This window comes from Herpailurus yagouaroundi, unplaced genomic scaffold, assembly GCF_014898765.1.
Source record: "Herpailurus yagouaroundi ecotype Mexico unplaced genomic scaffold, PumYag 182, whole genome shotgun sequence".
Taxonomy (NCBI): Eukaryota; Metazoa; Chordata; class Mammalia; order Carnivora; family Felidae; genus Herpailurus; species Herpailurus yagouaroundi.
In genome coordinates, this window is record NW_024412413.1 from 52,393,036 (window position 1) to 52,416,142 (window position 23,107).

At 42.5% G+C, this 23,107-nt stretch overlaps 1 protein-coding gene across 4 annotated transcripts in view; it reads right to left on the minus strand.

Annotated features, from left to right (window-relative positions):
• The window catches only part of TBC1D30 (TBC1 domain family member 30), an 84,900-nt gene that overhangs the window by 35,792 nt on the left and 26,001 nt on the right, over window positions 1-23,107 (minus strand). For 2 of the 4 annotated variants that reach the window (XM_040491501.1, XM_040491502.1), the window contains exons 3-4: window positions 1,404-1,465; window positions 814-879 (exon numbers count right to left, since the gene is read on the minus strand). In XM_040491501.1, the coding sequence (XP_040347435.1) occupies window positions 814-879; window positions 1,404-1,465 (128 nt within the window). Of the gene's footprint in view, window positions 1-813; window positions 880-1,403; window positions 1,466-5,132; window positions 5,441-23,107 lie in introns of those variants that run through there. The other 2 variants (XM_040491503.1, XM_040491504.1) reach the window with 2 other exon arrangements.

A 23,107-nucleotide genomic window follows, 5' to 3' on the forward strand; every position in this document is an offset into this window, starting at 1 on the left:
TTGTCAATTCGGCCTTCGAAATATATCTAGAATTTAATCCTTTTTCTCCATCTCCACTACTGTAACCCTGATCTATGTCTTGCCTGAATTATCACAAGTTTTCCATTGATCGCCCTGTTTCCGCCCTTGTCCATATTATCAAACCAGAGAGGTCTGCTTACAATGTAAGTTGTGTGCTGTTACTCCCTATCTCAAAACTTCCCAGTGCTTCCCATCTCAGACTGGGCAAAAGTCTTACTACGGCCTGTAAGGTCCTACATGATCTACCATCCTCCAACCCCATCACATTTATCTCTATGACCCTCTCTCCAATTGCATCCTCTTTGTTCACTGGGCTTCAGCCATCCTGGTTATTCGCTTTTGTGATACTCTAGCCTAAGGGTGTTCCCTCTCTTTGGAGTTCTCTTCCCCAGGTAGCTGCTTCACCAACTATTCAAATGTCACCTTGCTATTTAAAATTCCACCTCCTTACTTCCATTCCTCTCCCCTCAACTCTCCTTATTTCTTTCTCTGCCTTATTTTTATGCATGACACATCACCATCTGACACACTTTATATTGCATTCCTTGTAAGCTCCATGAGGCCCAAAATTTTGGTCTGTTGTTTTCCACCACCACCCCCACTCCCTGTATCCTCAGGACCCAGAACAGTACCTGGCACGGAATAATCAATAAATACTTATTAAATGCATAGATAATGAAGAAAGACAGCTTTCAAATTACTAACCTAGAATATTCTTTTGGACATTTCAGACATTTTAAAGAGGAACGGAGGGCTGATCCTTTTGTTTTGAGCCCTATGCATCCTCCTTACCTTTCTCCTCCATTCCTTTGGTATTCCTGTTGATAGTCTGCAAACTGCCTTGAGAGCATCGTACCACTAGGAGCACAGAAGAAATATTGGCAAAGTGATACTGACCTGGATAAGCATTTTTCAACTTGTTTCCTATTTTGACATCCACAGAGTGTGATAAAATTCATACAGCACACTAAGATAAACAGAGTTTCTTTCAGCTACATATAACTACTCCAAGCCCTACCCCCACCCGCCACCTTAGGTACTCTTAACACACCTGTGACCCCTGTGCAGTACACACACAATGATTGGGAAGCTCTGGTTCAGAAACAAATACATGTATTACGGATTCAAAATAATAGATATTTGGCTTTTTTAATTTTTTTTCACACTTGCACCATTAAGAGAAAGTACAAAATTTTTCATTGCAAGTATAAGCTCGGGCCACTTGTAGCCTCATAAGTTTATTTATAATTTTAAAAACTGACTCATCTTATGCATGTCAAAGTATAGGCTAATTTTCCCACTTTGAGAATATATCTCAGTGTGCCCTACCGATACCCCAAAATAAGAGTATTTTCAAAACTAAAAAAAAAAACCAAAGTTACCTGCTGAAAACCATTCTGACCTAAAGATGGCTCAAGAGTGAACTTCAACTTTGTGTCAACTCCTAAAACAAAAATATACATCTGTTATTTTGGAAAGAAATAACACGTTAGATCAAAAATAAAATTAAAAGTTAACCTGATTCTACCGAATCATTATAAAATTTTTAAAACATGTTTTTACTAAATTTTAGTCAATTTTGTTAAAATAAAAGGTAATAATGTTACTTTTTTAAATAAAAAATACCCTATGGCCACTAGAATGTAGTTTAGCACATAGAATGGTGGCTTCCACAGTTGTTTGGAGCCGTGTAAAAACAAAAACAAAAGCATGACATCACAGGCTTGGAGTTATTCAGACCACCACTCAACTCTGGTCCCTAGTGTCAAACAAATTATTTAACCTCAGTCTCAATACTTTATCTTTAAAATGAGGAATAATATCTACCTCAGTAAATTATTATGATGATTAACTATAAATCACCCAGCACAGTATAATTAATATTTATGAAACTTATGAAGAGAATTCTCTACTTACAGAATTTGTCTTAGAAAAGACATTTACGTGAACTAAGTTATGAAGGAAACTTCAGTGAAATATCAAAAGTTATCAAAATAATGTCATTGCTTTCTCACTTGTGGAATAATCCATTTTAACAATCTTATTTGGAGATTTTCATGTACCTTAAAATTCTATGATACATTTACTCATTGAAGATAAAACAGTTTGTATGTTTAATTACAGACTACAAGCTAAAAATATAACTATAGATAACATAACTATTATTTAAAGTTATCTACAACTTTAAACAAACTTCTTTGACTAAAATCCCAAATCTATGGAAGAGAATAAATGGGAGAATATATCAAGACAATGTATTTATAATACATAAAGACTTTATGCCATATTCATACTAGGCTTTTATTCAGAATTCCATGTGAGAAGTATGTGTTATTGTCCTTGAAATGAAATTACATGACAATTTTTATTCCCACATAAATTGTATTATTTTTTTTTAGTGAGCTTAATTTTTTTAACTTTATTTATTTTGGTGGGGTTGGGGATTGAACCCATGAACTGCAAGATCATGACCTGAGCTGAAACCAAGAGTCTGACATTCAACCAACTGAGCCACCCAGGCAATCCCTCCCATGTAAATTTTATTAAAAAGAATCAACTCTGAAAATGCTATATTTTTCTACAATTTCAAAATGAATTAAATCATATTTCAAGTCACTTTTTTAGACTTATTACTTAAAAGTTCAAGGATCAAGATATACCAAACATTATTCATAGTACTCAGTTTTACAATTTATAATTGTCATTTATGACAATATTTTTTCTCAGATGTTGACTGCAGATTAGGCATACTGAAAACTTCCCCACAACTTCCAATACTTAGGAATTGGTATGTAGATAGAAACAATTTTCAGAATTTAAAATTACTATAAGGTAGACTTTTTAAAGAAACATATATATATATATACACACACACATATACATATATATACAGATACATGTATATGTATATATGTGTATATATATATATATATATATATATATATATATATATATATATATGGATAGGCGCCTGGGTGGTTCAGTCGGTTGAGCATCTGACTTTGATTCAGGTCATGATCTCATGGTTCGTGGGTTCAAGCCCAGCATTGGCCTCTGTGCTGATAGCTCAGAGCCTGGAGCCTGCTTCCAAGTCTGTGTCCTCTCTCTCTCTCTCTCTCCCTCTCTCCCTCTCTGCCCCTCCCCCAGTCACACTCTCTCTCCTTTCTCTCTCAAAAATAAAATAAACATTAAAAATTTAAAAAAAACATATATATGGAGTCAAGAAACTAGAAAGAGGTATGTATGTTTTGCCCAAGCCCATGACAGTATGCAGATATCCTTCTTGGGAGTTCTGGGAAGAGTACTGTGAATACATGATTTGGGTCCTAGATTTCTGAAGTCAAGCTGTGATAAAGAATCCCAGGCATCCAATCAATGCCCTGATACTTCTTTTCAAAGATTCAGGGCCACAGGCATATTCTGCCTAAGTAGATAAGATTTCCTTCTCCAAAGGTCTATCAAGTACCCCCACAAATTCTCGTCCTTCTGAGATCGTTTAAATGAAGTCCTGCTTCAGTGCAGAGCAATGATACAATGGCCACAAGAGTGCCTCCAGCTGGAGCGAATGATTTAAGGCAGGATGAAACACACTCCCTTGTGAGGTTGCTGTCCACACGCGGGGTGCTGAACGGAGGAGCATACATACTCATGACTTTTGCTTTAACAAAGACAAGGATATTCTGTCCAGCGCTGACTTATTTCAACCGACCTGACAGTTCTGGATTCCCTGTATGTACGACCGAATATGCTCCCTTTGCTTTTTCAGAGCACCTGCTGGGCACCAGGTGCTGAAACCTGCTGGGGTTAATCTAAACCACAACTATTTTCTCATGATCTAGAATGAGTCACAGGATTTAACTGGAATTGATCATTCACCACCTGCATGCGATAGCTGAAATCAGGTCATTTTCTCCTCTTTTCTTCTAAAGCAGGGGAGAAGGCTTATGTTTCATCTGATAGTCACGGCTGTTCCGGATTCAGAAATATAAAACACTTTTAACGTGGAAAGGAAAAAAATTTTTTAAGGGTAAAGGCAGATGGTGAATAAATACTACAGTCTCTGCAATTAGACACTTCCACGGGGAGAAAAACAAAGAAACCACAAGGTTCGTAAAGGCAGTCACGCGTTCCACCCTTTGGGGCTCCGCGCCTCGTCAGATTCTCGCCAGCAGCCGATAGCAGGTCCCCGGTGGCGCTGGGGGGGGGGGGGGGGCAGGGGCTGGGGGAGGACGAACTCGCCTGGAACCCCGCTGGTGCCACGCTGGGGACAAGTGAGCGCTAAGCACCGGCGAGAGTGCAGCCGGCTCCCTCTGCGGCCACCCTTTGCCAGAAAGCTCTGTGCCCAGGCACCCGCGCCAGGCCCATAAAACCCCGGGGAGGGATGCCGGGTGGTGGAGCAGACGCGGAGTTATGCAGCCTAGAGAAGCAAGGATGTGTAAACACAGGCTACCACCATAAAGGGCCTAGCCTAGCACACAAGGCGCGCTCCCGGACTTTAGCTGTAAGAAAGGATCTCTACTTGCAGGAGGGTTTCCTGCCCGCTCCACAAACGGACACACAAATTAGAGGCTCCAGGCGAACTGACCCTAGCACTCACGCCGCGGGGACACTCAGGAAAATGCACCCGATTTTTCCTTCGCAGCCGCTGCCTCCCCCTTCGACCCCAAGAATCAAACATTCTCCTTTCTTCGCCTCACACACCTCTTTCAAGACGTGGCTTCCAGTGAGCCCGAAGCACAATTGGTTGCGCGGCCTCTGGCAGCCTGGGTAGCCGCCAGCACTTCCCCACCACGCGGACAAGGCCGAGCTCGCCTTAAGATCTGGGTACAAACTGGGCTAGACCGCGCACAAGCCGCGGGGTCGGGACCCGCGGGCAACCACCGGGAGCAGCCAGTCCTCCCAGCCTTGGGAGGCCGCTGCCCGCGCCCAGGCCTTCGTCCGCGCTCTTCCCTCCCAGGCCGACCCAGCCCCGCCCGCGCCGAGCCGCGGTACCCCGCACCGGGCGGCCCGCGAGCGCTGCCCGGTTTAGGCGGAGTTCAACTGAGGCAGAGGCACCAGTCCGGAGCGCCACGCTACTTTCCAGTGCCCCATCTGCAGCCCCGGGTCCTCACCCGGCTCCAGGGTGCAGAGCAGCCGGGGCGCGGTCCGAGAAATACAGCTGCGCTTTTTGAGCACATTGCTCAGAATGGTGCCCACGCCTCCGCCGCCGCCACCCTGCCGCTTCAGGCATCTCCCTCCGCGCCTCAGGGAGCCGGTCAGCTTGTCCTGCCGCATTCGAGAGAGCCCGGGGCTCCGGCGCGGCCACCGTCCGCCTGGATCCCCGCCGCCCTGCCGGCGTAGCGGTTCCGCGCGCGGGACTTAGCGAGTCTCCTTAGTCGAGGGGCCCTTGGGAGCAGCGAGAGTGCGGCGGGAGCCCGGGGGTCGAAGGGACCTGCGAAGCACCGCTGGAGCCACCGAGCGCGGGGCGGTCGGCAGGCATCTGCAGTGCGGAGCCAGCACGGCTGAGGCAGGAGAGGGCTTGGGGCGGGGAAGGGGGCGGGAGCGAGCGAACGCGCGGGAGATGAAGGCGGCGCTCCCGCCCCCAATCCCGGCATCACCGTGCGCAGGCGGGCGGCCCTAGCTCCAGGGCGGCCTTAGCTCCTGAGCGCCCGGCGGGCTCCAGGCACCTGCGCCCAGGAACCGCAGGACTGCGGAGCCTGGAAACCCCAGAGTCCAGGAGACTGGGAACTGGGGAGCGGCCAGGTGAACAAATGCGCCCCGGGACCAGAAGCTGCGGGACACTTCCGCGCTTTTCCCAAGATCTGGGAGGGGCTGGAGGGTGGCACCAAAGACAGCAAGTCTCAGGTGCAGAACACCAGAGAGATTCAACTGCCCACCTATCCGGGCAGCTTCAGAAGGGACAGTCAGCCGAACGCAGGACGAATCTGGCAGCGTGGCAGAGAAGCTGGCAGGTGATGAAACACAAGCTTCATCCCAAATGGTGTTACACAGTTTCCGGGCAGCTTAGAGAGGCATGGAAAGCGCGTAACACCGAATAATAATGGTTGTTTCTCTTGGAAGAACAGGCTTCAAGAAAAAAGAATTGTTCACATTTAAAAGCAGTTTTTTTAAGTGCCCCCTCTGTCCAGCCATAGACTTAAGTAGTTTGGAACTATTAAATATCATCACTATTTAAAAAAGGGGGGGGGGGAGTCATTCTTAAACTATGACAGTCACCCGTGGAATATTAATCATAAAAATGAATGAGGAATAAGGAAGGAAAGGAGATAGGAGGAAATACAGAGACATTTGTATTTGCTAATATTTAGAAAAGGAATACTACATGGATAAAACAACAAAAAAAGTATTTATGTGAGAGGGAACAGTGTGGAAGAAAGAGGAATGGAAAACAGACTTCTCTGGATGTGCCTTATATAGTTTTGACTCTGGGATAACATGTTATATTAATAAATAAAAAGAAAAAATGAAAATGAATGGAAATAAATGAACCTAACTGAATATCCTGTTGTTGGCACAAGAATACAGAAAAAATTAATAAGTTGCTTTAGAATACAGTATTGTGACTGTACATCAATGGTGGTATATATTCCAAGGGCAAAAAGAGCTGCAAAAAAAAAAAACCTTAAATGTCAGTAAGTAGCATTATTGTTACTATATTGATGTTTTTTTAATCCTTATGTACACTATGGGATAAAGCAAATAATGTTAATGCCACAAGAAACCAAGATGTTCTCAGTGTAACCGAAAACTCAAGTGTACAAAGAAATTAAGGGTTTTTTAATTCTGCAATATTATATTTGGAACTTTGGAACTAGTATGAACTTGTCTTTTTTTTTTTTCTTCAAAAATACATACACAGTTGAACAAGGAACAACAGGGGAGTAAAGGATGTGAACCTTCCCACCCACCCCCAATAGTGGAAAGTTTGCATATAAATTTGACCTTCCAAAAACCTTACTAATTGCCTACTACTGACCAGAACCCTTACCAATAACATAAATGGTCAATCAACACATATTTGAATGGACTGCTTTGCTGGCTCAGTTAGTAGAGCATGTGACTTTTGGTCTTGAGGGTCCTGCATTCCACACTGGGTATAGAGCTTACTTAAAAAAAATTAATTACTGGGGCACGTGGCTGGCTCAGTATGTTGAGCATCTGAGACTCTTGATTTCAGCTCAGGTCATGACCCCTGGGTCATGGGATTGAGCCCTGCGTTGGGCTCTGCACTAAGCAGAGTCTGCTTGGGATTCTCTTTCTCCCTCTGCCCCTCTCCCCAACTTGCCCTCTCTAAATTAAAAAAAAAAAAATTAATTCCTATGCAAATTTTTGGGGCACCTGGCTGGCTCCATCAGTAGAGCATGAGACTCTTGGTCTTGGGGTTGTGAGTTTGAGCCACACACTGGGTATAGAGATTACTTAAAAATAAAAATGAACTTAAAAAAAACACATATTTGGTGTGTTAAATGTATTATATATGTATTCTTACAATAAGCTAGAGAAAAGAAAATCTTAAGAAAATCATACATTGAAAAAAAATTTTTTAAAATCATACAGAAAATGCATCTACAGTACTATATTTATTGGAAAAAAAAAAAACACTTATAAATGGACCTGTGCAGTTCAAACCCATGCTGTTTAGAACTAAAGACACTGAGTGGGTTTTGAACTAAAGACAACCCAGCAGCAATGAACACCTGCAGCACCCAAGTTGTGGTCTCTAAAAACCATTCCCCACTAAAAAGAATCAAGACTCCTTTGAAGTGTGACTGATTCTACATCTGAGCCAGAAAAAAGTACAAGATGAGCCTGAACCATTTTGATGAGCTAAGGAAGTAAGGAAGTGCTCCAAGACTAATAGGGGCATGTCAAAAGGACATAAGAGTCACATGAATAGGCTACTACTGGCCAAAGGTGGAAATTTTTGACCATCAAAAACAATGACTGCTATTGATTGAAGAGTATTGAGTATTTTTTAAATGCAGTCCTAATGATATTCTGAAAGAGCTGGAAAAGAAGTCATTCTTATGACTCTGGCACACTTATTTGGTAATCAGTACATTCTGGGCTTTATGAAGTACCCCAGAATCTGAGGACAATGTCAGAAATGACACAACTCTAATCATGAAATATACATTTCATACATATAGAATCTGTTAAAATGAGATTCTTAATCTGCAAAAGTAAACCTGGCTCATTTGGGATACGTAAGCTACTCGGTTATGCCTGCCCCACTGGGGGAAAAATGCTTTGAAAAAGTACTGCCTCATCGCTTGAGAAGATGAAGTCATTGTTTAACCTGGTCATAATTGACTGTTTGGCTTAGATTTCCCAACACTTTACACCAAGCTCAAAATCTATCCTTCGTCAGCCTGATACTTTCGTAGTTTCAGTACATGTTCATTTTCCTTTTGCTTTCTCTTAATTTTCATAAGATGTCCATTGACTGTTCCAGCCTATCTCAGCTGTGCTGAGAGTAATAACAGAAAGAGAACTGGCGTTTGGCTTTAGCCAATTTTTTAGAGGGCACCACAGGCCCCTGGTTGTGAAGACGGTGATGAATGGCCAGAATCAAAGGAAGAGAACCGGAAGGAGAGGGAAAATCCAAGAAAACAAGACGGTATCTGCATGCACAGTCTCATCTTCCAGAGAGCTCTCATCTGCTCAAACCTTAGGGGGTTCTGTGTTCTCTTTTAACCAGAGAGGCTATTCACACTCAGTTTCTAACACTGGGCCAGCAGGAAAGACAGCCTCAGCAGCCAAGAAGAGGAGCAGTGGGCTGGGCTCTACAACATTGCCTCTGGAGCGGAAGGGACATCCAGCTCCCACAGCTGGTGGACATGTGCCTCTCAGACCATCCCCCTCCCTCTGGCCCAGACTCCATGCTCACCAAACAAAGGCTGAGTGTCATCTGACTTCCCATAGATTTTGCTGCAAAGAAGAAAATGCACCGGCCAGTTAATAGCAGCCAATACCCCCGAATTTGCCCAATTCTCAGTGAGCTGAGGAAATCAAGTTTCTGGACTGCCAAAGGAGAATCTAGACCCTAGATTGCCAAGCCCACCTCGACATGTCATGGCTGACAAAAAGCCCTCTCTCCATAACTCTTCTCCAGACAATTTTTTTTTTTTTTTGCCATTAGTAACGGTTTGTTTACTTTCAAGATAAAAATTCTGTTTCATCTCCAATTTATTACAAGGAAAAACTCTTTTAAAAAAGTTTCCTTGAAAACTTGCCATTCTAAACTACATAGAAACTGAAAACAGCAAAAAAAAAGAAAAAAAAAGAAAAAAAATAATAGTTTCTACTATTATAGCAATAAATAGTGACAGAATTAAATATTATTATTTTGTTTACATTGAAGAGGAAAGCCAGGATTGCCAACTTTTATAGCAAACAGATAATTAAACAAGCAGTAAAATACAATGGTCTAAAAGCAGCCATGGCATAAACCTAGTATTATACTTATTGTATGACTCATGGTTTCTTATTCACGTCTACAGTATTGTTTTCTAGAAGCAAAAGATGTCACCTGAAGTCAACTTGCAGAGGAAACAATGCCAGCATGGACTTTGCTTGAAGACCTCAGGTGGTAAGATTCCCAGCCAAGGCCAACTTAACATCCCTCTTTACTAATTGAGTGATCTTTACTAATCAAATATCAGTGAATTCACATTTGGGCAAATCATACCTTGGCATAGCCTTGAACAATTACAATTTAAGCTGTATTTGCAAAAAGAAGGCTCAATGAAAACTGATTTGGATTTGAAACTTACTTGGATTGCTAAAGAAAATGAGTGTTTTGAGAGAGCCTCCTGAATGGTATACAGAGTCCAATCCCCACGGGACATCCCCAGAGATGGAAGTTCCCAGGCTGATACAAGAAGCAGGGATCTTCGGCTACCCCTGCACCTTCAGGTCCTTGAGCTGGGAGTGAGGCTCTCTTGAGAGCAAAATATTCCTTTATTCGGAGGCACAGAAAGCCCAACTTAAGGAATAAAAGCTCTGTCCCAAGGGGCTTCCAGACAGAAATCGGGTCTGGGACTTTTGTGATTTCCTCATGCTACTATTTTTAACAGTAAAATCTTAAAATAAAAAGGGCCTACGTGCTTATCTACAGGGACTGAACAGAACTAGTAGTGACAATTACCAAGAGAAAAAGCCCTGGAAGCCTGCTTTGAGGAGAGGAAAAAAACCCTACAGGGAGCTGTCTTGCTTGGGGGGGGGGGGGGGCCCGGGGGGAGAAACAGCCTGGAACTCATCCTTATAGCTGCAGAGTTTTCTCGCATCGTTTGTGAGTACCCAAGTCTCTGATGGCAGATGAGATGTTACCACATAGCAGGTCTAGTGGGTCTGGCAGGAGATGGGTACATCTTTGCACCCCTGCTAACTAGAAGGGCGGGGGTCTGGTGGCATAAAGCCACTATTTTCCTCTCTGCTCTCCCCATGACTTGAGAAAGTCTGTGAGCAACTCCTGAATAGTAAAAATCACATCTCCCCTAAAGGGACAGTAACTATGACCAGTACTGTAAAGGTTAACACTCTCCTCAGACCTACTTAAAAGTAAGGACTTAATAGGTAGTTCCTTCAACCCATTATCTGGGACAAAGCCCACGCACTATGAGCTCATGGTGATGAGCATCAATCATAACCATTTTCCAGTCATGAAAGAGGCACAGAGGCAGGGCAGCAGGAAGAAACTGAGGGGGAAGAAAATCTTACAATTATCTGACATATCACGTTATGTACATGGGACATTTTATTTTCTTTTTGTGTGATTTTCTCCCCTCAGTCATAAAACTGATTTCTCTATTTAAATACAGTCATCCTTGCAGACAATCAGGTGTGGCTTTTGTAACTTATTTGAGAGAAAGAATCCTATCAAGCATGGAACAGAGAAGCTTTTAAATTCCAAAACCAAATCCACTCTACCTCCTGAGGGTCACTGTTGATGCTTTCTCTGGACTACTCCCTTTCATCAGATATTTTCAAGAACAAAACCACTCCTAACATTCCCCACACACACACACGTTCAAATATTTTGGATGAAGTATTTTAAGAATAACCAGTTTTGTCTACAGATCAGAAAAAAAATTTTTTTAATGTTTATTATTTATTTTTGAGAGAGAGAGAGAGAATGAGCAGGGGAGGGGCAGAGACAAAGGGAGACACAGTCCAAAGCAGGCTCCAAGCTCTGAGCTGTCAGCACAGAGCCCGATGCAGGGCTTGAATTCACCAACCATGAGATCATGACCTGAGCCCAAGTCGGAAGCTTACCTGACTGAGCCACCCAAGCGCCCCTACAGATCAGAAATTTTTAAGTTATGACCATGATATGAGAATTTAATTCCCAAGGGGAGTGGAAGTCCCACTTCTGGGTACCATATGAAAATGTACTTAAAACCCTGCTGCCAAGTCCACACAACCTCAGATACACAGCTAACCCAAAATTTTAGAAGTCATTATATTATTCCTCTTGGCCTCTGATTTTCTATGAAGTATTTTATTGCCTCAAAATAAGTGAAAGTGATGTAATACTGCCTGAGGTAGGTTTATCTTGACTACAGAAAGACACCTTTATATTTCTTTTATTCATTTATGCATTCATGAAATAAACATTCATTCATCAACCGCAGTTGGAAAGGCTTTATGCTATGGTCTGCGGGAAATAAAAGTATGAATTCAGTACATTCTCTATCCTCAAGGAACTTACGGTTTACTGAGGGAAAGACAAAATGGGTGGTGACAGGATGGTGTGAAAGGTTTAAAATACTATGTGAGTATTTAAAATATCATGTGAGTACGTGGAGGGATAGCCTTATCTTTACCTTACCCTAAGGACTGTGTATTCCAATGTTTTCCCAGGGCTTTATTTCATTAAACTATTAGATTTCAACTGAAAACAAGCCAAGGACAAAGCTGATTTCTGCTCTTACAATTGTGGCGATTCGGCTCTTTGCTTCCACATCAGGAGTAGAGCTGGAAGACGCAGACCATTGCTTTAGGAGACGGTATCATTGTTCACCCTAGTCATGAGGAACTACTTAGCTTAGCCTTCCCAACCTTTTACACCAAACCATTCTATGGTTCCTTTGACCCAGTCAAGGGATATGAAAGGAGAGGGTTTCTGATACCTATTGATGCAAATTAGCGTGGCTTGCAAATACATGTTCATAGAGAGGAGAAGGGTCATGTCTTTAAGAAGAACGTGCTTAATTTTGACGGTGAGAAGAAAGAAGTATTGGAAAGAGAGATTAGAGTCCACATTAATGTTGGCATGGCTGGTCTGGGAGCCTCAGATCACTCAGAAGGTGTAGAATATGCAGGCTAATGAGGAAGTGTGTCAAAGCAGTCACGGCACCTAGTACGGCCCTCCAGGGGACAATGTGATGTGTCACGGAAGTGCTGGCTCTGAAGGCACCCACTAGCACTCACTAGCTTGATGTCTGCGGGCAAGTTGCTTAATTCCTAGCTTTCAGTTTCCTCATCTTTAGAATCAACGATACTGGGGCGCCTGGGTGGCGCAGTCGGTTAAGCGTCCGACTTCAGCCAGGTCACGATCTCGCGGTCCGTGAGTTCGAGCCCCGCGTCAGGCCCTGGGCTAATGGCTCAGAGCCTGGAGCCTGTTTCCGATTCTGTGTCTCCCTCTCTCTCTGCCCCTCCCCCATTCATGCCCTCTCTCTGTCCCAAAAATAAATAAACGTTGAAAAAAAAAATTAAAAAAAAAAAAAAAGAATCAACGATACTGATTTGAGGTCCTGTGTGGAATTAAATGGCAAAATAATAGCAAAAGTCCAGAGTCTAGCACATAGTGGTACAAAGCAGGCACACAATACATTTACATTTGGGCGTCCTTTTTTCCTTAGTGTATGTTGTTACTGTACAGGATAAAGTTAAAATGGCCCGGAGGGCGGTCTACCCAAATATCTGCCCAGCAGAGGACCCAGGACCAGACCCACAGGAGAGTGTGACTGGCCAGAATACCTCACCGAGGTTCTGACCAGGTGTTCTTCCTTTGCATTCTTACCCTACTGCCCTCACTCACTTGATAAGACTATTAAGATTGGCAGGGTGCCTGGGTGGCTCAGTCATGTAAGCATCCAACTCTTGATTTTAGCACAGTTCCTGAGATGGAGCCCCACATCGGGCTGTGTGCTGACCGTACAGAGCCTGCTTGGGATTCTCTCTCCCCCTTTCTCTCTGCTCCTCCCCTTCTCGCTTTCTCTCTCTCAAAAAATAAATAAACATTAAAAAGAAAAAAGAATATTAAGATTAGCTTCATGTTTACTCCAAAGGACTGTATCAGAACTGCTAAATGGAAGTTACAGAGAGTCAGATACCAGCAAAATGTAAGAATGCTCTACCTGTAACAAAACCCAGAGCCTCAGGACGCCTTAAATGCCCTGTCCTGAAGAGTTCTCAGGCAAAAGCTACACACACAGCAGACAGGAATACCCTCAATGGACATGTAAAATGAGGTATGGCTCAACAACTAATAACAGTGAAATAGCTTCAGTTTAACTGATACTCAAATTCTATTACTCTGTAAGAATCCCTCAATCCAATATAAATGTTTACCAACTGTAATGCACAGAGAATACAGGTGGAGTTATTATATTTTCAGGTAAGCTGCAATTTAAGCAAAAAGATCCTTTTGGCTTCAGTCCTCATTAAGAATACTTGTAAGATGTATTATTACACTTCCTTGGACTTCAAAAGACTATTCTGAACAAACTGAATTTTTATGTATTTATTAAGAATCTTACATTATCTTTAGATCATTACTCTCATTATATGAGAATCCAAGACACTACTGGAAAGGAATTCCAAATCATGTTAGGAGCTACATTAAAAGGAAAATGCATATCTCCTGAATTACATGGGTGACAGATACTTGGGGGTAAGAGGAAGTTTATGGTGTATCAATCAACACAGTCCTCAGTGTTTTCAAGGGTAGCATATCTGGTGACTTACTCATCTTTACCTTTACCTTCATAAAGATTTAGGAATACACCAGTATGGGGCACCTGGGTGGCTCAGTCATGATTTCACAGCTTGTGAGTTCAAGCCGACGTTGGGCTCTATGCTGACAGCTCAGAGCCTGGAGCCCACTTCAGGTTCCGTCTCCCTCTCTCTTTCTGCCCCTCCCCTGCTCATGTACTGTCTCTCTCTCTCAAATATAAGTAACATTTTTAAAAAAGGAATATACCGGTGTATCCCTGGAAATGGTTATGTATGTGTTCTAGTCTTTGAAAGTCAACCTAAAGTTCGAGTAATAGAGAAAAACTCTTTTTTTTTTAATTTTTTTTTTAATGTTTATTTATTTTTGAGAGACACAGACAGAGTGCAAGTGGGGGAGGGGTAGAGAGAGAGGGAGACACAGAATCCGAAGCAGGCTCTAGGCTCTGAGTGGTCAGCACAGAGCCTGACGCGGGGCTCAAACTCATGAACCATGAGTTCATGACCTGAGCCAAAGTCGGACGCTTAACCAACTGAGCCACCCAGGTGCACCGGTAATGGAGAAAAACTCTTAAAGAAGCAGACAGCTTAATAAGTACACTTTCTATGTGTTTCTTCTCTTCTAGAAGCAATACAAATATGGCCTATTATACTCATGTACTTGATAGAGTAGTGCTGGCACCTTTAATTACCATTGTCTTTAGTCCCAGCTTATCACAGAGTCTCACTTGGCAGTATGTTAGTCTGGCCTGATGCCAGAATCAATTAGATATGCCAGCTCCTAGGGAGGAAATAGATTGTATCTTTAAAAAAAAAAAAAAGCAACCTCTGGTTTCTCTAAATTTTAAACTTTCCTGATACTTGAAAACTAAGTACCACAAAGTATTTTAGAAAACTTCTAAATAATTTTCCAGCATAGGGCTTGATACACCATAGGCACTTGGTAAATGTTTTTTGGTTTTTTTTTCATTGCCTCTATGACACACAAAAGATATCAGATCATGATCCTGGATTGAACATTTTAAAATGGTACCTGCATGAGGACCTGAATGGAAATTTTTCCAAAGACCAAAGACATACAGATGGCCCACAAACACATGAAAAGATGCTCGACATCACTAATCATTAGGGAAATGCAAATCAAAACCACAATGAGATATCACATTACACCTGTCTGAATGGCTAAAATCAAAAAGACAAGAAGTAGCAAGTGTTGGCAGGGATGTGGAGAAAAAGGAACCCTCATGCACTGTTGATAGGAATGTAAATTGGTACAACCACTGTAGAAAACAGTAGAGAGGTTCCTTTAAAAATCAAAAATACGGGGGCCTGGGTGGCTCAGTCGGTTGACCATCCGACTTCAGCTCAGGTCATGATCTCACAGCTCGTGTGTTCGAGCCATGTGTCGTGCTCTGTGTGGACAGCTCGGAGCCTGGAGCCTGCTTTGGATTCTGTATCTCCCTCTCTCTCTCTCTGCTCCTCCCCCACTTGTGCTCTGTCTCTGTCTCAAAAATAAATAAACATTAAAAAAAACTTTTTAATCAAAAATAGAAATATCATACAATCCAATAATTCCACTACTGGGTATTTACCTAAAGAAAACAAAAACACTAATTCAAAAAGATATAGGCACCCCTACGTTTATTGCACCATTATTTACAACAGCCAAGATATAGAAGCAACGTAAGTACCCACTGATAGACAAGTAAATAAGGAAGATGTAGCATTTAAATATACAATGGAATATTACACAGCCATAAAAAGGCCATTCTGTGACAACATGGATGGACCTTGAGGGTATTATACTAAATGAAATAAGTCAGACAGGGAAAGACAAATACTGTATGATTTCGCTCATATGTGGGATCTAAAAAACAAAATAAGTGAATAAACACACAAAAAGCAGAATCAAAACTATAGAGAACTAAGGGTTGCCAAAGGGAAAGTGTGGGGACATGGGCAGAATGGATGAAGGAGAGTGAAAGATACAGGCTTCCAATAATGGAACAAGTAAGTCCTGCGGATAAAAGGCACAGCATAGGGCATACAGTGAGTGATACTGTAATAGCATTGCATAATGACAGACGGTAGCTACACTTGTGGTGAGCATGGCATAACGTATAGAGAAGTTGAATCACTATGTTGTACACCTGAAGCTGTAAACGCTGTGTGCCAACTATACTCAAATAAAAAACATCTTTAAACAATAAAATAAAAAATAAAAACGGTGCCTGCAGATTGTGGTAATCACTTTACAATATATGCATATATCAAATCATTATGTCATACACCTAAAACTAATACGGTGTTATAGGTCAATTCTTCCTCTAAAAATAATTTTTTACACACGGTACCTGCCTTAGCACCTGTATTCCATATGCCACACTTCTCCCACCCCCCCCCAGCTGAATCAGCTATGTCTTTGAATTATTTATAAGCACATCTTCTCCTCTCAATAGATCATAAACTCCTTTGAGCATAGGGACTAAGTCTTATTCATTGTTGTATGTCCCCCCCCCTCCCCTGCCCGCAGCTAGCATGGGACTCTGTACACATTTGGTACTCAGTACATGAATGTTAAAAATAAACAACATCATAAATTCATCATGTCAGGAAGAGAGCCATACCTTCCCACTCATTGAAAAAGAGCTTTTTATTCAACTACAAGAGACATAAACAGATGTGTTTATAAACAGTTATTTTGACTGACATTTGTACAAAGCACAAAAAAATCCCCAAACACTATTCTTAGTCTCCCTGACAAGTTTCCAAAACATGTAATGCTCAAATGTCACATACTTGCTCTGCTTATCAGGTGAAAGATGCTCTTAAAATACTAGCTATCAAGGCAGTCAGCATAGTATAGCCAAAAAGCACAGACTCCAGAACCAGCTGTCTGGACTTGAAACCTGGCTCTACCACTCAGGGGCAATGTAACTTGGGTAAGTTAATTGTCTCAGTTTCCTCATCCATAAAATGGGACAATTAAAGTACCTACTTAATAGGAGCTATTCTAACAATCCAACGATGCAGGTAAAGCACTTACTATACCATCTGGCCCACAGTAAGCTCTATATAAATATGACCTACTATTTTATCTATTTTTATTTCTTTAATATAACTTATTGTCAAGTTAGCTAACATACAGTGTGTAAAGTGTGCTCTTGGTTTTCGGAATTCCCATGGTTCATCACTTACATGCAACACCCAGTGCTCATCCCAACAAGTGCCCCCCTCAATGCCCATCACCCATTTTCCCCTCTCCCCCGCCCCCCCATCAACCCTCGGTTTGTTCTCTGTATTTAAGAGTCTCTTATGGGTTTGCCTCCCTCTCTGTTTGAAACTATTTTTTCCCCTTCCTAAAGGAAAGACATTTTAAACTATTACGTCAATATTGCTACAGATTACAAATGATGCCGCCAGGTCACTCTAGCTTCTTTGCTCTTTAATTATGTTACCACCCATTCTGGAATGGATTTTCGTGTAAAATTAGTCTAGGAAGCCCATAAAAGACAACATTAATTTAAATTGACAAATTGCTCACATTTTTAATCATCTTGATTTTTTTAACATGTTACTTGAGGAGAAGTCTCTTCAATGCAGACAAGTTAATCCTTCCCTGCTCTTCATAAATTAATAAAGCCCCAGCATTATTTACCCAACAGCCACTTGCCCTGCAAGATCACTACAACCAGGAAATCAATCTTTCACAGCACAGTTTAAGTAAGCAATTTTCTTCTCAGTCTTTCCATTCCTCCAATACTATAACTTTTTACATAATGCATGCAAGTTTCTGAAATTTGGCTCCATCATTTTATTTTAAAGAGTTTTCCCAAATGTAGCCCATCATTTGGTAGAAAGTTCTGGTCTTTCAATAAATTTTAATTTGCAATGTAAGTAAGTTTTATGGTGTGCTCTACATTCTTACATGTTTTAACACTAATTCCTCGAGCTGGAGGTGGCAAAGACATCCAGGAAGGAGAAATACCTTGTCCAAAAAAATCATTTTTCTAAGTCTGTCAATTTACCAGGACTATATTTTCGAAAGCAGATGCACAAAGAAAGAAGCAAGGATAAAAGTGGGACAACTAATAGCAACAACTACCATGTACCAATTGTCTACTACGAATCAACACTAAACTAGGTACTCTAATTATCTCATTTTACCAAAAAGGTAGCAATTATCTTCCAAGAAATGGGGAGCGAAAGGGCAGTGTATGCATATATCATCAGGGTAATTGTTTTACTAAGCATAAGAAACAAATGACTAAAAGAAAATACAATCAGGGGCTCCTGGGTGGCTCAGTCAGTTAAGCGTTCAACTCTTGGCTTCAGCTCAGGTCGCGATCTCACAGTTTGTGGGTTTGAGCCCCGCATCAGGCTCTGCACTGACAGTACAGAGCCTGCTTGGGATTCTCTCTCTTCCTCTCTCTCTCCCCCTCCCCCACTCAATGCTGTCCCTCTCTTTCTCTCAAAATAAATAAACTTTAAAAAAAGAAAAAAGAGGGGCGCCTGGATGGCTCAGCCGGTTGGGCGTCAGACTTCGGCTCAGGTCATGATCTCGCAGTTCCTGAGTTCGAGCCCCGCGTCGGGCTCTTTGCTGACAGCTCAGAGCCTGGAGCCTGCTTCGGATTCTGTGTCTCTCTCTCTCTACCCCTTCCCCGCTCATGCTCTGTCTCTCTCTCTGTCTCTCAAAGATGAATAAACGTTTAAAAAAATTAAAAAAAAGAAAATACAATCAAATACAGTTAATTCTGGGTGGTGAGAATGTGGGAGCCTACTATATTTTTCCTTGCACTTTTCTGACTTTTATTCCCTAAGAAGGAACCAAGGAAGGAAAGAAAGGAGGAATAAACAAGCAAACCAACTAAGAGGTGAAATAACTTTCCAAAGGTCATACAAATAATAAAGCGGAGCTGGGATTTGAACCCAGGTCTGTCTCACTCTAAAGTCATGCGCTATCCACTAAGCCAATGAAATATAACCAGATATTTTTATCTAAGCAGGGTCAAAAACATTTTGGAAGTTGTGAAAGACTTGCTTACAGCCCCATTTATGTTACCAAAACTGAATAAGATACCCATCATTTCCCCAAACTCCCCCTCTTCTATTAATCTACTAAAACAAAGTACTGGTACAGGTAACAAAGCATCTGCTTCAGCAAGGTTAGCTCAGCACAGCAGTGAACCAAAACAAACAAACAAACAACATGATGCCGGAGCAAACAAGTGAGGTTCTTAGGCTAGGATTATAGAAAACCAGCTGTATCTTTTAGGACACATGATGGGGCATGCAGGAGTTAATTAGTGCCCACAGAGAGATGGGCTTGGTGGAGACCGCATGGGGCATGCCCTTCTGCATCAGGTCGCCCCACAACTCACCCAGGGAAAATGTGGGCCACCTTAAAGTTCCCCGAGAAACTGCAGATATGATTGATCTCTAAAAATAATTTGCCGAATGTGAAACAGGAAACAGGAAGCTGGTTAATTAGCTGAGAAAGCAACAAATTAAAGACCCTCTCCATAGAGAGAAAAATGGTAAATGATGCGGACTCAGGGTATAATCAGTCTTGAGTGATGTTCGGGCCATTGTTGCGTTCCCTCATGTGCAAGGAGCAGCTGTTGTAATTACTACGTCTCGGAGTCAGGATGACATTTGAGATGATTCAAACCAAATTGCCCAGACTTTTAAAAACGTGTTTCAAAACTCTTGCACAATATCACACACGGTAGCAAAATCTCATTAACTACTTACTAATGTTGAAGCTTTGACGCAGTGAGTCAACCCCTCAGATGCTCCCTTGCCATATGTCCAACATTTGCGTTACCAAATTTGATGTACAATTTAATCTGAAATGAACTTTAGTGAAAGAGAAATGCTTAGGATACTTCACCAACCCACCTGGTCCTCATCTAGGTGAGTTGGAACCACATAGAGGGATGCTATGGGCAGCAAATTCATCTATGGCTGACTCTCCCAGGAAGGAAAAATTAGATTAGGCCAGTGATGTGAGCTTACCTTCCACCTCCAAAGCTTTATGGCTTCCTAATAGGAAGGACAGTTGAGCTCTAAAACAGATTATAGGGTCTAACAGAAATGACTGTCAGCAATTTTCAGGGGAAGAAGTCCAAAGAATACTCGAGGACAATGCTGTCTAAGACTTAATTCGATAGTCAGCCGTTTCTTGTGTCCTTCCCTGTTGTAGCTTTCTCCTACGTTACCCTGAAACCTTCCGGTAAGTGTGTCACTGACAACCAGTGCCACATGCCTGTGGTACACCGGGGAATGACAAAGGAGGAACAGGTGGAGAGTGAAGGAAAGGAATGAGGAGGAAAGATGCACTGTGAGGGCGGAGAGCACATAGCAATGGAGAAATCGGACAGCTGAATCAGAATGGATGTGAAAGGCAGACCTACCAACAAGGGCTGTTGGGAGCCAGGGCTACATTTTGCTATTGGTTGTCTCTAGTCCCAGAGGTCACTCTTCATTTCTCCGTGGCCTTGCGACCGTGGGAGGTGTGTGGAGGGGAAGAGCAGGAATGAACGGTAAGGCAGGGGGGCTTTGTACTGAACAGAACATGGGAGGGCGACTGCCAGAGAATCCCCCTTTCTCTGACTGCAACAGCTGAGAACGTGGAAGATAAAGACCTGGAGGGAAGGAGAAAGAACACAAGGAAGAGGGAGAGGACAACATTCCATCGGGAGATCCCACATTCCACGAGGCACAGTAGCAAGCCTTCAGACTGGACCTGTAGCAATACTGATCAGAAACCACAAACGAGTGGGTGGGTATGAATCATGACTCACAGAGGCAGAGGGAAGCCATAGAAGCAGTTTTAAGTGAGGAAAAACAAGTCACAAGATCAAAGCTGAGGAGACCAGAACAGGACACAAAGCAGATGCATAGAGAAAAATGGTTCAGGATGAAGACTGTAAAGAATTCAGGGCATTAAAGGTGTATTTTTTGATGTAATGCTATATGAATGGCACAAGGGCAGGCTTGCAATGTTTACAGTTTATTTATTTTTGCGAGAGAGAGAGAGAGAGAGAGAGAGAGTATAGGGGAGGGACAGAGAGAGTCCCAAGCAGGCTCTGTGCTGTCAGCTCAGAGTCCAACATGCAGCTCGTTTCCTGATCGTGAGATCCTGACCTGAACCAAAATCCAGAGTCAGACACTTAACCGACTGAGCCACCCAGGCTCCCCAAGACTTGCCATGTTTAAGAAGTCAGAGCTACTCCATATTTGCAGCAGCACTATTTGCAATAGCCAAGGGGCGAGAGCAATCCAAGTGCCCATCCACAGATGAATGAATAAACAAAATGTGGCCTATATGTACAGAGGAACATTATTCAGCCTTTAAAAGGAAGGAAATTCTGGGGTGCCTCAGTGGCTCAGTCGATTAAGTGTCCAACTCTGGATTTTGGCTCAGGTCATGATCTCACAGTTTGTGAGATCAAACCCCACATTGGGTTCTGCATGGACAGTGAGGAGCCTGCTTGAGATTCTCTCTCCCTCTCTCTGCCCCTCCCCTGCTTGCACTTTCTCTCAAAATAAATAAACTTCAAAAAAACTTTTTTAATAAACAAAACAAAGCAAAAGACAGGGACACCTGGGCAGCTCAGCTGGTTAAGCGTCCGACTTGGGCTCGGGTCATGATCTCATGATTCGCGAGTTTGAGCCCCGCGTCGGGTTCTGTGCTGACAGTGCAGAGCCTGGAGCCTGTTTCAGACTCTGTGTCTCCCTCTCTCTCTGCCGTCCCCTGCTCACACTCTGTCTCTCTCTCTCTCTCAAAGATAAATAAACATTTAAAAAAGTGGTTTTTTTTTTTAAAGACAAATAATGAATGGTGGTTTACAGGGTCTGGGGAGAGGGAGAAATGGGAACTTAATGTTTAGTGGATGTGGCTTTGCAAGATGAACACCACTGAAATACACCCTTAAAAATTAAGATGGTAAAGTTATATTTAATTTAGCACAGTAAAAAAGAAAATGAGGTCGCCTAGGTGGCTCAGTTGGCTAAGCGTCCGACTTCGGCTCAGGTCAAAACCCTGCAGTTCACAAGTTTGAACCTTGCGTCAGGCTCTGTGCTGACAGCTCAGGGCCTGGAGCCTGCTTCGGATTCTGTGTCTCCCTCGCCCTCGGCCCCTCCCCCGCTCACACAGTCTCTTTCTCTCTCAAAAATAAACATTAAAAATAAATTAAAAATAAATAAATAAGGGACACCTGGGTGGCTCAGTCAGTTAAGCGTCCGACTTCGGCTCAGGGCATGATCTCACGGTTTGTGAGTTCGAGCCCCGCGTCGGGCTCTGTGCTGACAGCTCAGAGCCTGCAGCCTGTTTCAGATTCTGGATCTCCCTCTCCCTGCCCCTCCCCTGCTCGTGCTCTGTATCTCTCTGTCCCTCAACAATAAATAAATGTAAAAAAATTTTTTTAATAAGTAAATATTTAAAAGAAGAGAGATGCCTTTAAAAACACACACATGCACAGATGCAGATTAGCACTTTGGTGTCCAGCAGTTTCGAATATATTCCCCTTATAGCAGTATCTTCCGAGATACAGTACGTCTTTGATAAAAATTTTCGAGCCTCTACCGTATACAAGCAATGTGTTAGACACTGGGAACATCAAGACTGGTAAAGCAGAGTCCAATGTAAGATACAGACCAGGAAATAAACTATGGCAATTCTATGTGACCAGGATGACCCTGAAAAGAGTGAGCATCTAATTCAGACTATGTAGTCAAAGGTACTTGGCAGGAGGGGCACCTGGGTGGCTAAGTCAGTTAAGGGTCCGACTCTTGGTTTCAGCTCAGGTCATGATCTCAACAGTTGTGACATCGAGCCCCACGTCAGGCTCTGCACTGGAGCCTGCTTATTATTTTCTCCATTTCCTTCTGTCTCTCTCTCTCTCTCTCTCTCTCTCTCTCTCTCTCTCTCAAAAGTACTTGGCAGGAGAGATGATGCCTCAGCTGCACCCTAAAAAAAGAAGTTACCACACAGAGGTAGTGAAGAAAAGAGTACCAGACAAGGGGAAATAGTTGTGGCTGGAAAAAATATGGTGAATTGTTGTTGTTGTTTTTTAATGTTTATTTTATTTTTGAGAGAGACACAGCATGAGCCGTGGAGGGG